At 40.6% G+C, this 15,135-nt stretch overlaps 2 protein-coding genes across 2 annotated transcripts in view; one reads left to right on the top strand and one right to left on the bottom strand.

Moving 5' to 3' along the window:
- The window catches only part of tdp1 (tyrosyl-DNA phosphodiesterase 1), a 10,009-nt gene extending 7,626 nt beyond the window's left edge, over positions 1 to 2,383 (bottom strand). The window contains exons 1-5 of the mRNA XM_020592481.1: positions 2,147 to 2,383; positions 1,046 to 1,654; positions 633 to 676; positions 479 to 534; positions 1 to 42 (exon numbers count right to left, since the gene is read on the bottom strand). The exon at positions 1 to 42 is cut by the window's left edge and continues 58 nt beyond it. Coding sequence (XP_020448137.1) covers positions 1 to 42; positions 479 to 534; positions 633 to 676; positions 1,046 to 1,652 — 749 coding nt within the window. The 5' untranslated portion in view covers positions 1,653 to 1,654; positions 2,147 to 2,383. The remainder of the gene's footprint in view (positions 43 to 478; positions 535 to 632; positions 677 to 1,045; positions 1,655 to 2,146) is intronic.
- A 3,227-nt stretch (positions 2,384 to 5,610) lies between these two features.
- The window catches only part of eprs1 (glutamyl-prolyl-tRNA synthetase 1), a 25,594-nt gene continuing 16,069 nt past the window's right edge, over positions 5,611 to 15,135 (top strand). The window contains 13 exon segments of the mRNA XM_020592393.1: positions 5,611 to 5,781; positions 6,906 to 6,990; positions 7,155 to 7,254; positions 7,348 to 7,435; positions 7,438 to 7,494; positions 7,621 to 7,757; positions 8,547 to 8,641; positions 8,742 to 8,868; positions 9,015 to 9,207; positions 9,328 to 9,499; positions 9,637 to 9,870; positions 9,975 to 10,059; positions 11,037 to 11,096. Coding sequence (XP_020448049.1) covers positions 5,739 to 5,781; positions 6,906 to 6,990; positions 7,155 to 7,254; positions 7,348 to 7,435; positions 7,438 to 7,494; positions 7,621 to 7,757; positions 8,547 to 8,641; positions 8,742 to 8,868; positions 9,015 to 9,207; positions 9,328 to 9,499; positions 9,637 to 9,870; positions 9,975 to 10,059; positions 11,037 to 11,096 — 1,476 coding nt within the window. The 5' untranslated portion in view covers positions 5,611 to 5,738.

Here is a 15,135-nt window from a genome sequence, read left to right as displayed (position 1 = left end):
TCCTCCCTCTTATCTCCATGGACAATCAGAACTGGACGATCCCTGAAAACATGACCCAGAACCCGGGGTTAACACTGACATGCTTCGCCAGATTGCATAAATACAATAAGAGATAAATACAAAAATACTGGCAAGAGCCTTGAAAAATCATCATGCTTGTAAAAACCCTAAACCTAGCCATGCAAACAATCTCCTAAATGCTTCCCAGAGGCGTTTATACATTAACTGTACTCTCATTTTGAAATGTGAGTCACTGCACTGTGAGCAGCAGAAGTTCATACACAGTAACTTACGCTAACAAGAGTTTGTTAGAGATTGTTCAGGCTTTGAGTTTATGAGAAAGCTTCTCACATAAGGTACATGCATTTTCACCATATTCTACAAATCATGATGCGGACAACAGTTGATTCACTCTAATCAGAAAGATGGCGATATGTTTGTTATAATGTGACTATAGAAAGGAAGAAGCAGAACCTACCTAAACTCTGATGGGTACTGCTCAACCATCCAGGCAATATCAAAGCAGTAGTTAAACTGTAAAGAAAGACGGGTTATTAACTACCAAAACTCCCCACAGGCCTGGTAAAAAAACAGGACATAAAATTGTTTCTGCAGTCTACATGGTTATTTACCTGAACAGATTCTTTCAGGGTCCCGAATAATGGGGAGAGAATGTCTAGATAAAAGTAAAAACAGTAAAGATGACTAGACACAAGTAATTTATAAAAGAATGACTGTGACAAATGGTGGTAGCGTTACTCCTCTGATTTCAAACAGGGAAATCAGCAGTCATGGGGAATTAAAAACTCATTAAAACTTTCATTTTACTAGATGGTGTCATGAGGTCACACTGCTGCCCTTTGATAAAATCAAAAACCAAGAGGGAACCATGTCATTGTTAGCATTAAATGATGACAGAGATTTGACTCAGAAGCTTTCAACATAAACACTCAAACTGATAACCTTCTTCTTTGACAGTGGCTCTAAATGGTTGATTTGTTTTTCTCTTGAAATGTCAAACTTGGTTAAAGTCAACTCCTCTCACCTCTGATGTGCAGAGCTCCACTGTTGTATTTCCTGTCCAGACCTGTCACTTTGGTGAGGTGAAACCTGTAGATGTCATCAAGACAAGGAATACTGGACTCAAAGAAGTCCTCAGACTCGTCAATATAGTAGTGTCGGCCATGGGGACTGGGAGGGCTCTCACTCTCCACCTTCGCTTTCTTAGCTTTGGGGCTTGAAGGTGCCCCTTCTGGTAAATTACTGAGGATCTTCTTCTTTTCATTTGCATCATCATCATCACTGTCTGAGAGAGCCCAGCCTGAACTGCCTGACACCTCTTTCTTCTGCATTCCAGCTAATACAGGACTAGCTTCATTATTCACTGGATTTAACTGGTTCACCGCAGCTGTCTGTCTGGCCTCAGAGCCAGTGACAAGTGAGGATACTGGAGGTTTAGTTGGTTCTGGTTTGACCTCTTCAGTGGCTGATACTGATTCTAATTGGAGGCTAAGGGGAGAGGCAGACAGATGGGAGCTGTGCTTGGATTCAGTAGGTCGGTGCTTCTTAGGTGTTGTGATCCCGGAAGGAGGAAGATCGTCATCATCACTGCTGGAGATGGTCCACTTGCCATGCCGACTGTCCTGAGACATGCCTGACCAAAGATAATGAATTCAAATGTCAGTTAAGCAGCAGGATGGGGGATGGGGGCCGGAGGCTGAGCCACCAGTCACGTAACGTATTTTAGTAATTAGCTTACAATTACTTTTCATAGCTGTAACCTACTGTAGATTTCATTCTGAATGGTGGTTTGCAGCTAGGAGCTCAGCTCAGACTTATATGGTCAAATAAATATCATCAAAGAAGATACACAGTCTTGAGCAAAAGTCCAAATATAAAACATGAACAGGATTTTAATCATGACACAAAATTTACAAAAATACATAAATACAAATTAACTACACACAAAAATTGCATCGAAAACAAGATATCTTGTTTAGGATTAAGGAACAAATCTGCAAAAAATATACAAACAATACAGAGCGTGCAAGTAGTTCAATAAGTAACTAATAGAAACAATAAGATGATATCAGACTATTAATTATAGCCTAAATAATGAACTAGCCGAATGCGTTATTTGCTTTACCGAGTCAGACAAGTGAGCTGCAGACAGCGCAGGTTAATGGTGTTGGGAATACAGAAGCTGTTATCAATTCACCGCTAAACAAACTTCATACAATCAACGGTGCAATGGGAATACGAGTCCGGGTCGAAACTTTGCCTTTTTGAAGTTCCGCTGCTTTGGGGTCTAAATTGTTCTTCTTCTTCGTCTTTCGGCTGTTCCCGTTAGGGGTCGCCACAGCGAATAATCTGTGTTATCCACCATCTGTCCTCCCTTGTAACATGGAGGAAGTGGGATTAATAACCTATACCTTAACCAGCCTCTGGGGGCAAAAGATTTGTGGTGGCTTCACTTCTAGGACCTGTCAAGCTGTCCATCATTATATGCAATCAATGGGGGAACACAGAAGGAAGAAATCTAGTCTCCAGATCCATTTTATGGCCATGAAAGAGCTGCTATTTATTTTCTAATAAGATGGTGAAGGATGCTTGAACTTATTTCTATCACTCTCACCATAACCCCAGATTTTTTTTCCAAACTGCTCATAAACTAGTTAATCCAACCTTTCGTTGTGCCTTGGTTAGTTGTGTAACTGACTGTGAAATGTTCTTATTGCACTTTGCTGAAAAAGTGGACTCAATAAGAACATGACATAAAGTAAAATCCTTTGTTTTCAGATGGTGTTCACCCATTCCTTGAAATCATTCCTATTAAGTATTTGTTTCAAATAATGGATTGTGGCCATGCTTATAATGCTGGACAGCTCTCTGTCTACTGGCTTTGTCCTACATTATTTGATGTCCACCTGTGTTCAACAAGGTCTGAAGAAACCTGGGCCTCATCTCATTCTTTTAGATAGTTATCATCTCCATACTGTCTTTTATTGCCAAGATGGTTGAAAAAAATGTTTCCAGGCATCTTCATGCTGTTCTGGAAAATAATAGCATTTTAGAAAAGTGTCAATCTGGCTTTCGCCTCCTTTGATTCTTGCTGCCACTCTTCTGTCACACAACACTCCTGACAGCTTTCTCCACCCACTCCAACCTGCCTGCACTCGCCTCTTCACCTCTTTCCCACACTCCCCATCACACTGGACTGTTGACCCCAAATACTTAAACTCCTGCACCTTCTTGACCTCAGCCCCCTGTAAACTCACTGTTCCACTTCCCTCCCTCTCGTTCATACACATGTATTCTGTCTTACCACGACTTTCATTCCTCTTCTTTCCAGAGCAGATCTCCAGACCTGGGCTCTAAATTGTTAACTGCTCTAAATACACATAAACGATATAACATGAACACAGATGAACTAGCAGATGAATTTTCAAAAGCTGCGCTTAAAAAAAGAGGGGTATGTGTGGAAGTAAGTTATAATAATTAAATTAAAAGGAAACTGAAAGTGATATGGCAAGAACTGTGGGATAAAGATGACAAGGGTCGGTTCATAATATAATTTAGAGACACCAGTCAACCTAAGCTGCATGTCTTTGGACTGTGGGAGGAAGCCAGAGTACCTGGAGAGAACCCACGCAAGCATGGGGAGAACATGCAAACTCCACACAGAAAGGTCCTGGGTGGGGCCCGAACCCAGAACCTTCTCGCTGTGAGCCAATGGTGCTAACCACTGCGCCACCATGCTGCCATATAAATATAATATAATATAATATTCAAAGGAAAGTAGGAGAAATGAGAGGAAGTACTGGAAATAGGAAGGAGGAAGATATGGTATCAAGACTGAGATTTGGGCACACTGGTTTAAAAAGTACATTGAAGAAAATCAAGAAGCATACCACAGGGGAATGTGAAATGTGTAGGGTACAAGGAACTGTGGAACATGTTCTAATGAATTGTCCCAGGTTCAGGCAGGAGAGGGAATTATTCAAAAAATACAGTTTTAAGAGGTGGAATGAACTATAGTTTACCGGAGTTTTTGGGACAAAGGTCAGGGGATATAGGATACAGAGCACTTATTTAGGTTTTTAGAGAGCACGGGGTTACACAAGATAATATAAAGTGAACTGAGTGGTGTTATTTTGTTATAGTAGTAGGTAGGGGCCGTTCTGATTCACACTCCAGTCTGGAAGGTGGTGGTAATGCACCTAAAGCTGGTTGCCTGTCGCCATTAAAAAGAAGAAGAACAACAACAACAAAATGAAAACGAAAAAGAAGAAAAAAGGAATGCACTGTTAAGATTGGGCTTGCACGAGGCTCCAACTCCTCCCACTCTGTTCCTCATAGCATTCCTTCTCCCTCTAGCAAAGTTGAAGTATCAGAAAATGGAAACACTCAAGTAAAGTTCAAATACCTTAAATCTGTATTTATACAGTACTTCAGTAAATGTACTTGCCTCTGCATTTAAAGGCCCACACTATGACCTTCCTTTCTCAAAGAATGAAGAAGAGTTCGTGCAGGTACATATATAAATTTTGCAGGATTTTTGTCCTTCTGCCTGCTGGATTGTTGTGACAGCTTTTCTTTTTCCAGTTCCTCCAAGAGTTTTTGATCTATCTGACTGAGACAGAAGTGCTGTTGTCCAGGCCTGTGGACATCACTCTTTAGTCTCAACATGATGACACTGATAGTTTATGGATTTTATATAAAGATTTAAGTAAAGGGTGTGTTCTTGCTACAGTCTAATCTTTAATTGTGTTCATTTTGTACTGTGTTAGACTGCTATAATGTGGTGTTCAGCCATGAACGTTCTTCACCACAAAGCCTTTAGAATAAATAAAAGTTTGTGCAGCTGTTCCAACATCTATAAAGTTAGTGTTAGTGTGGCAGTCATGCCAATGAGCATTTTAACTCACTCTTCCAGGAAGCTTCTTCCTGCCAGCAGTTCACACTGTATGTTTGACTGGTAAATAAGATGGAATTTGGTCCTGCTGCTTTATTACCTTGATTCTATATTATTACTCTATAATCAACAGTCAACTGAAACATGACTTGACTGTGTTACAAAGTTAGATGTGATTCAAGTTCAGAAGCTGAGGATTTTTCTTTGAACCTGTGAAACCACTTTAACGCCTAATATAAAGAGAGGCCTTTAGAGTTGTTCTATTCAAGGTCAGTTGTGCAGAGCAAAAACTTTTCATGCAACCGCATAAATCCAGAGGTCTTGAAAGTGTTTATTGTTGGTTTGTGCTGCTTTATTTAAAAACATTTTAGAGTGTGCACCAGTAAAGCACAGTATCTGCTGACACAATAATTGACTTAAAGTGGGTCATGATTTAAAACCTGATTTTGAGAGCATGTCTTGAGAAGGGTCCCGCTGTCAAATTCTGTTTAAAGACCTTACGTTTTTGTGTTTTTGCAGCATTGAAACAACAGCAATCTTTTGTCCTAGTTTATATTCATTTATAACTGTACAGTCGGTGACATTATTACACCTCCAAGTTGTTGATTAACCGCCATTAAACAAAATAAGTGGGTTTTTTTTTTCATCCACACTGCAGCTCAGTAGGTGGCGGTAATGCACCTTAAGTTGGCATGCAAACCGTGAAAAAAAACTACAGAGGAAGAAGAAAAAGAAAGAATAATTTTTTTCTGTGGTGGTCGCCGGTTTGTGGAGTGTACAAAGAAAAAGCTTCACTACGTGTGTTTCTAAAGGATTTCAAAGTATGTCATTAAACTTAACCATCAACACAAGCAATCCGCCTCTAGGTAAGTTTCTGCCTGTGATTGCTGAACAAATGCTCCAATGAGTGTGTGCTGTGCATGCAGACGTTCAGTGACAGCTGTAGCGTGATCGTGTCATCCTAGCAAAACTATTGAAAAAAGGACACATATAGTCCATGTAGGCATTAGGGCAATTTGAGTAAATAAACAGCAAGTTATTATTTTGTATGCTGGAAGCCAGCTAAATTGGGTAGCAGGTGCAGGGAGCATCCCAAATGCCACGATTTGTTATTTTGCAAAATATTAATTCTCGTAACTTGACCCATATATGAATTGATTGGACGTTATGTCCATATACGTTTAAATGTTGGAGTGTAGGGTTATCTAACGTTATTTTACGGAGACTCGTGAGTCTTCAGCACTGGGTCTACAACAAGCTAACGCTATCTTGCCGTCGTGGCACTTGTAAAAGCCTCAACTTGTGGACAGTTCGTTAAGTTTTCCGCCCACCTTACACATGACTCGTTCACGTTAAACTTTCATTGTGAGAACATAACATAGTTAATTAATATGCAAACTGACTTTATGAACTTGGAATGACACATGGACAAATCATCGACTTCAAAGGGGCGTTCATATTGAATGAGTTGACACGCTGACATTAGCTCACACTGGTTAGCTTGGGTGTGTTGGTTTAGGATTAAGCGAGTTAACTTACACGTTGCTAAAATGTACCTATAGTTCGGTATATTGTATTAATATGTGGCGTGTGGCGTGTATTGTCTGGATGGCTTTCCAAGGGTTAGTGTGCCAGTGCATTATTTGTACTATGATAATCCAGTCTAATGCCTAACATTAGCATTGACCGTGTCCAAACAGCGCCTCTGTGAGGTAACACTGGGGGCAGCAGGCTGATGCAAGCATCTTGAAACGTGGAGCACCAGTACCATTACTGGAAAGTGGGATGTGTATATGCATAAGACGAATAGAAAGTAGGAGATGCAAAAGTATTTTCGGATTGGACCATAAACCCTTGCTTCATTTCAAACATTAGTCATATGAAAATCATAGACTCTGAATTTCAATTTCTGGTTAAGGCTGTTGAGCTACAGTATGTTTACCCAGAATCACAGCACACGCTAACATAAATTTTCTCCTCTGTCCTGTAGGGGCACTTCTGGCAGCAGAGCATTTGAAGGGCAGTGTGCAAGTGTCGGTAGAGGAAGGCAAAGACACCCAGCTTCACATCTCAGAGTATGTGACACAATTGTTTCATTAAATTTCAAGCTCAAGCATGCAATCTGGAACCAGACAACTAAGTGACAGTGTATAGAAAATGCATGTACATATGCTATAGGGTTAGAGGCTGGTTATTGCTTTAATGTTTTTATTATCAATTCTCTCTGTGTTTCCCTCAGTGCGATCCAGTTCACTGATGGCAACTCTATCAGTCGGTACTTGGCTCGGGTGGCTCCTGCTCTTGGCCTCTATGGAGCCAACATGATGGAGCAGACTGAGGTTCGTATGTTTATTTTGTGTGTGTGAGATTTTTTTTTTTTTAACAGATTGAGGTTCTTGTTATTCATTTGAAATGCTGTCTGACATCTGCAGATTGATCACTGGTTGGAGTTCAGTGCTCAGCGACTGTGTTGTCAGGCTGATTTGAACTTGGCACTGAATGAACTGGATAAGGCTCTTTCCTCCTGGTTGGACATGCCCTCACTCTAGCTGACCTGTCTATCTGGGCTGCCCTCAAAGGTCAGTTCTATCCACAGTGTAACAGTTTGAATTTCTACCTGTGTTTTTTTTTCTTTGTTTCTTTCACTGTGGGGTCTTTGTAATAAAACAGATGAAGCACTACATGTTATGGTTGTTTCTCTGCAGGTCATGAGGATTGGGCAAGCCAGGGAAAATCCTTTGCCCATGTCAGTCGCTGGTTCTCTTTCCTGAGCTCACAGGTTCCCTTCACTGCTGTGGGCAATAAATATGCCAGTAAGAAAGCTCCAGTAAGCAAATCTAATGTAAGTGTAATGTTAGTCACTACCAAGAGGCCTTGCCAAACTTTTTTTAAAACATTAGCAGAATGAGAGTGTTTGTTCCTGTAAGGTCATCAAGTTGATCTGAACTGAAATTTGAGGTAAACTGTGAGGCTGTGTGCTTAAGAAGACTGTCCCATTTTCATACTGACAAAACTATGATGATTTGATTTTATTGTTGTTTTGTAGAATTGAGTTTGTCTTTTTCTTTAGTGTCATGGTTTGGTTTCTTTTCTTTGTAAAGCATAAATTCTCTGAATCATATTGTCAGGTGGGCTAGTAAGTTAGGTACAGAGTCACAATCTGACATGGCAGCCTTGTATACTAGACACAGGGTTTATCTGGCTCATTTTTGAGTGATAACGAACTGGTATAGAAATAGCTTTGTCCCAGCAGCTATCATTCGTATGAATAAGTCATAGGAATGGTGCTAAATAATGGATTTTTATGTGTCATTATCCTCATTTGTACACTGAAGGTCCAAAGTGATGATGCAGTTGTGGAGCATTTTGCACCTTTGTACTTTGTAGTATGGCACTTACATTGTATTTTTCTGTGGGTGTGTTACTATGACTGTTTTACTGCAAGCCAAATTTGCCAACATTTACAAATAAAATGACTTGAACTTGACTTGTGAAGTAAGGGTGAGCGTTGTGATCAGGGGATTGAGACTTTTGACTTCACTGGAGCTTGCTATGAGAAGAAGTAATATAATAGCTTCAAAATGAGTGCAGGTGTCTTGTATTCCTGACAGGTTTTGTCTCTGTTTGACAGTTGAATGAGAAGAAGCAGGATGTTGGAAAGTTTGTGGAATTGCCAGATGCTGAGATGGGAAAGGTGGTGGTTCGATTCCCTCCTGAGGCCAGTGGGTAAGGCATGATCTCAATTTTAAACAACCATTATCTCTGCAAGTGTAAATTGGTAGTTTTGCCCTTTAACAGGGACTTTTTTCTGTCTTTCCCTCACTAGATACCTGCATATTGGCCATGCCAAGGCTGCTCTGCTCAACCAGTACTACCAGGTCACATTTAAAGGCAAGCTCATCATGCGCTTCGATGACACCAACCCTGAAAAGGAAAAGGAGGACTTTGAGAAGGTTAAATGTTTAAAGTCTCAGTGCAAATGGAGAAACATAATTGTGAAAACTGGTCACCATTTCCAAACCACCTGTAAAAAACTGAAAGTAGTAGTGCCGAAAACATGAGTTTCCTTTTATACCTACATGCCTCTGCTTCTTCTCAGGTGATCCTGGAAGATGTTGCCATGCTCCAGATCCGTCCAGACCAGTTCACCTATACAAGTGACCACTTTCCCACCATAATGCGAATGGCTGAACAGCTGCTTGCTGAGGGCAAGGCATACATTGACAACACCCCTCCTGAGCAAATGAAGCAGGAGAGGGAGCAGCGCATTGAGTCCAAATGCAGAAATAACAGTAAGGGAGACCAGGGACATATGACATGATTACCAGTCACAGTGAATACTGGGAGTACAATATGCAAATTTCGGAACCTTTTGAAGCTATATTTTTGCCACGTCTGTCTCTCTTCTGTAGCGGTGGAGCAGAACATGAAGATGTGGATGGAGATGAAAGCTGGGACTGAGTATGGTCAGACCTGCTGCATGAGGGCCAAGATTGACATGAACTCTAACAACGGCTGCCTGAGAGACCCCACCCTCTACCGCTGCAAGAACACTCCCCACCCTCGTACTGGAAGCACCTACAAGTAGTTAACTTATTAATCTAATTTATTTAAAAACAAAACAACAACAGTTTATGCTTTAATTTCTGAAGTATTTTCAACCAGTATTTGAAATGTAGTACAATATTAATTGTCAAAATGATCTGTGTCTTCTCTTCCAGAGTTTACCCAACATATGATTTTGCCTGCCCCATTGTGGACAGCTTGGAGGGTGTGACCCATGCTCTTCGGACTACTGAGTACCACGATCGTGACCAGCAGTTCTACTGGATTATTGATGCCCTGTGCATTAGGAAGCCCTACATCTGGGAGTATGCCAGACTCAACCTCAACAACACTGTGTTGTCCAAGAGGAAGCTCACTTGGTTTGTTGATCAGGGATATGTCGATGGATGGTAGGTTTAGAGGAGTTTCCTTGTTATTCTTTTCTTTTTCTTTGACTTTTTTCCTCTCTGCTCCCCCATGCTCTGTTTGGACTCTTTTTCATTTTGTGCTCCAGGGATGACCCTCGCTTCCCCACTGTCAGAGGAGTTCTGAGGAGAGGAATGACTGTGGAGGGTCTGAAACAGTTCATAGCAGCCCAGGTATGTCTGTCAGCCAGTAGAGATGGGAAGGAGGATGCAGTATCTCTTTTGAAACAAAGTTCAGCCTGCTCTTATTGTGCAAAGTCGGCTGGGCATGGGTTGGCGTCTGTTTCTAGATTTGGTTCTTCAAAGTTGGTTTAAAATTTATCTGATGGTTTAAGACCAGTTCTTCAGAAATGCAGCTTATTAACAGATAGTGGATTATGATTAAAATGTTTTAGAGAGAACCCCAGACATGAAGTCATTTTCAGATACATTTGGCTTGATTACTTGGAGATGCTGTATAATGAAAGAATTCTGGTATTTATTGCTTTTTGTTTCCTTGTCACCTTTGCCTGCTCCTGATGATGGTTTTAAAGTAAAACCGAAAGCTTTAGAATATTGCAACAATGCCATTGTCCTTTCTGGGGCAACTTTATTCTTAAATGAGAAAAATGTTTATATAATTGTCTTTTTTTTTATGGGATCATGCAGGTCACTGAGAAATAATTCTGATGTAGATCCATGGTAATTATGCCAATCTATACATATTAAACTGTAAAACAAAATAAAAGTTGGTACCCTAAAAAAGAACCAATCCAGATCTTGAGATACTAGGAACAAAAAGGCACAATAGAAGATTCCTTCATTTAAAGTGTGAGTGCAAGATACTGACTGTAACTTCATCCATTGTTATCAGTCCCTAAACTGCATTACAAGAACCCAGTTAGGTATTTTACCCTGATAGCAGCAGGTTAGCCTGAAAAATTAAGCCAGAATTATAGCCCAGTTGTTTACAGATCTTGTTTTAGTTCTTTAATACTTAAAAAAATGTATTAAAAATCTCTTAAAAACAGGATGCTATAGTCTGTGCTAACAGGAAGTCATGGTGTCAACATACACTTCCATCAAAATGTTTTATATAATTTTCATAAAATGCAAAAGAGTTTTAAAAAATATTGTATTGGTTTGCTTTTCTTTTATCCTGCTCCTCCTAGGGCGGATCGCGGTCTGTGGTGAACATGGAGTGGGACAAGATCTGGGCCTTCAACAAGAAGGTACACTTTTCCTCTTTGTTATATCACAGCTCAGTTTCTTATTAATATTGGTTTGGCTCTGCTCTAGCAGTAAAAAATAAATACTGTATTTAGATCTGTTTACTGTAGACCAATGGGCAGTGCAGAGCGCTAGAAAGACTGATTTCTTAATCACACAAATAAAATGATAGATTTTTTTTTTTTTTTCATATTTATAAACAAGTTATTGACATGACCCCAGCTTACACTGGAGCTTAACTCTCCCTACAGCAGTGCAGTTATATGTAGAAAAAAAATCTTTTCACTGTCTAAATTAAAAACATATAATGCAACTTATTGGACTGGAGCTACAGCACTCACATTTGAACCAGTGTACTTCAGAATCAGGTTTTTGAATTGGATCTTTTAAAATACAATTGGGCCGGTGAATTAGTTTTTGCAGCACAAGATGCCATGGTAAAACCTAATTTGTGTTAGATGAAGACTCTTAATTATCAGGTTATCTTTTAACACTGTAGATGCTTAGCTCAATTGCAAACTCCACATTGATCAGAATAAAAGAATAAAATGTACTGTGTGAACAAGCTACAAGGCTTCAAGGCTGAAACCTGTAATTGACTGAGATTCAGAGAGTTGCCTGTGGGGTTCACTGCTGGCATGGCTTCTTTCTGCTTCGCTGTTCTCATTCTGTGAAATGCTCTCATTTGCCAGCTCTTTTCCTGCCTCATTTCCCTGCCATCAACCTCGATGTAATCCCCAGTAATGCTGATAATCTCAAAAACCAAACCAGCTGCTTTAATTCATGTCCCGCCGTTGTTTGCGTTTATGTTGTTCCCCCCCATGTTCATCAGTCTGGATATCAGTGTTGCTTCTTCTGTGTGGTTTTCCTTGCTGGCTCTTGCTGCTTCATTCCTAGGTCAGGTAGAAGGTGTGAAGATGAGTGGGCACCAGACTTCAGTTTGAATTAGATGCAGTTTTTAAACTTAACACTACAGACTGGTCTTACTTGAATTTTGATTTGTGGGGCTAAATCCAGACTGGTTGGATTGTCACGTGTCAGGAACAAGACCCCATACATTGATAACATTTGGCTTAATGGTGCGATTTAGGAACTAACAGCTGCCTCTGTTTTTGCAAAGGGCTACATTTGCATGTTCAACTAACCTGCTCCTCTGTACCCTCTTCAGACAGTGTCATGCCCCCCACAGTCTTGTACCTGTGTGGCTTTGAAAGGGGCAGTTTGCTCACTAGTGCCCCACACAGTTGCTGATGAACACATACCTTTAGGTATTTTGGTTAAACACATTGCAACTTCAAGTGAAATTCAACTGTCCCTTAGTTTCCTTTACATTTTCACACCCCAGGCTGACATGAAAAGAGCAAAAAAAACTGGGGCTTGGTTAGGGATAGTATGAGAGACCAGCAAAAAACAGGAAGGTGTAATGATGAGGGGATGCTCTGTAAACCGTACATTCTGTGTAAATGTGTCTCTACCGTTTTCCTTTCTCTCTTCCTCCCTCCTTGTATTAGACATTAAACAACATCTCACTCTTCTGTTTCCAAGCTGCCAGTTAGCTATCTGAAGGTACTCCTCCACCTCCTCTGCTCCTCTTCCTCATGTGCACCTACTCTCTCCCTGCTTTCACCATGGGCTGCTTTATCTGAGAGTCCAACAACAGCTTTGACTATTTTACCAGCCAATCCAAAGTGTAGCTAGTATGAATATAGATCCACCCAAAAAAAACATGCAGTTGTCTGTCAACAAAGAAAAGCAGTAAGAAGCAAAGGGCAGCAGAGTAATGTAGTGGTCAGAGACATGTCATTTGAGTCTTGAATGTGGATCTCTGACCTCATTGTGGAGGACACAGTAGAGGAGAAATGACAGGATTTAATGAAGTGGTTGGACAAACAACTTTGAATAAGACCCCTGTGTAAATTCTCACCCTGTGTCACAACACAAGAATTAGTAATATCTTTTGCACACCATGTTTTGTACTTGGTTGTTGCATTCATTACTTAACTGTTCTCCTCACTTAGTTTCATAGATACTGGGTGATGTATTCTGACTGTGGCTGATACTGAAGTAATGATCATGAGCTGTTTGCACTGTTCTTTCAGACTTGAAGACTTCATGCCTAAAGCATATAGTGACATCTATGTGGCAATATTTATTAATTAAACAGGCCTGACGTTTGTCAAAATTGGACACCTGTATAGTGGGGAATAATTTGAAGCATTGAATTTAACTAACAAATTAATTTTACAAAAACTGAAATTAACATTAAATTAAACATTTATTTTTAATTTGATAATCTGCTCATCTATTTTTTTTAATGTCTCTGTGCTGGTGATAGCTGTGGCCAGAGGCTATTCTGGCTATTCGTATTATACTGTATGTCCCACTCTTATGAATGCAGTATCTCAGGACATGACCATTGAACTGCATTCAGTGTAGTATTAAAAAGGTCTTTAAAAAGTACATTTAATTTGTTGAACATTACCCAAACCCTGCAAGCCCGATGCTTGCAGTAAAACAGAGAATGTTCCACTGTGAAGCCCTTGTGAGTCGGCTGTTGTTCAGTAGGTAGAGCAGGTCAAAGAGGTCAATATAGCTTAAGGGTCCATGCCAATGGTATGCAAGTGCCATTGTCTATTAAAGACAAATCTCTTATAAGTATAGTCCATTTCTGTGTTGGGGCTGATTAAAAGTTGGATTTTAGAGATGAAAAGGCCAACTGGTTGCATAAACCACAATGGTCAAGTTAACTCCAAAGTCCCAGGACATTATACTCGGTGCTGACGCCTTCTACCTTCATGCCTTCCTCACAACTGTTTCCTTACTGTTTTAAGCAAGCATTTGAGCAGTTATCTTTCTATTTATTGATTACACCCACTTAATTTAACATGCTCATCACTTATAGTACCTGTCAAATGTTTGGGATGACCTCCATGTTTCCAGTTGTTATTGGTGTAATCCAATAACCATACAGTACTTGTCATTCTTTCTACAACTGAAATCAAATACTGTCCAGAAATTCCTACTGGTAGGTTGCTTTGCTTTCATTCTTCATGTGGAAAGTCTGGATGATATGCTACCATTTTATTCCACAGACCATCTTGTTTTGTTCTTTTGCACAGCCTGGAGGTGTATTTTTGGCTCTTCACCCTGTTATAGGATGAAACACTGAAAAGGTCTAACTTTCTTTGTTGATTTCCTTTCTCCAAATAATGCTTCAGAGGGTGAAAAACGGTCTTTTCTAACACCACCTTTGTTGTCATAAGTCATCAACAAAAGTTGCGACACCTCTAGGAATTGTTTGAAACTGTTTTCAAGGCTTAATTTTCTTCCACAGCTGCAGAAAAGATGGAAGTTACCTTTTTACATGATCCCTGGGGGGGAAAAGGACCCGCTTTTTAGTGACATTTGCTTACATTTTTAGTTTCTGGTGACTTTTTTCTTCCGGCAGTTTATTTATTTAACCACCAAACTTGGAGACCTGGGCATCAGCACCTCCCTCTGCAACTGAATTCTGGACTTTGTGACCAACAGGCCTCAGCATGTTAGGTCAGATGACACCTGCTCCTCCATTATCCTCAACACCGGTGTACCACAGGGCTGTGTGCTGAGCCCATTCCTCTACTTCCTTTTCACCCACGACTGCAGGCCTGTGCATGGCTCCAACACCATCATCAAGTTTGCAGACGACATCATGGTGATTGGCCTCATCAGCGAGAACGATGACACAGCCTACAGGGAGGAGGTACAGCACCTGGCTGTGTAGTGCGCTGACAATAACCTGCTCCTTAACGCTAACAAGACCAAGGAGCTCATTGTGGACTACAGGAGGGAGAAAGGAGGCACACACACAACCCCATCTATATTAACGGGATGGTTGTTGAACGTGTCTCCAGCTTCAAATTCCTGGGGACGCACATCTCAGAGGATCTGTCCTGGACCACCAACACCTGCAGCTTGATTAAGAAGGCTCACCAGTGCCTCTTCTTCCTGAGGACACTGAAGAAGAACCAGCTGTCTTCAGCCATCCTGGTGAACTTCTAC

The sequence above is a fragment of the Monopterus albus genome, unplaced genomic scaffold (genome assembly GCF_001952655.1).
Source record: "Monopterus albus unplaced genomic scaffold, M_albus_1.0 scaffold17.1, whole genome shotgun sequence".
Lineage (NCBI taxonomy): Eukaryota > Metazoa > Chordata > Actinopteri > Synbranchiformes > Synbranchidae > Monopterus > Monopterus albus.
Note: the sequence above shows the minus strand (reverse complement) of the source record. Positions and strands in the feature narration are given on the sequence as shown.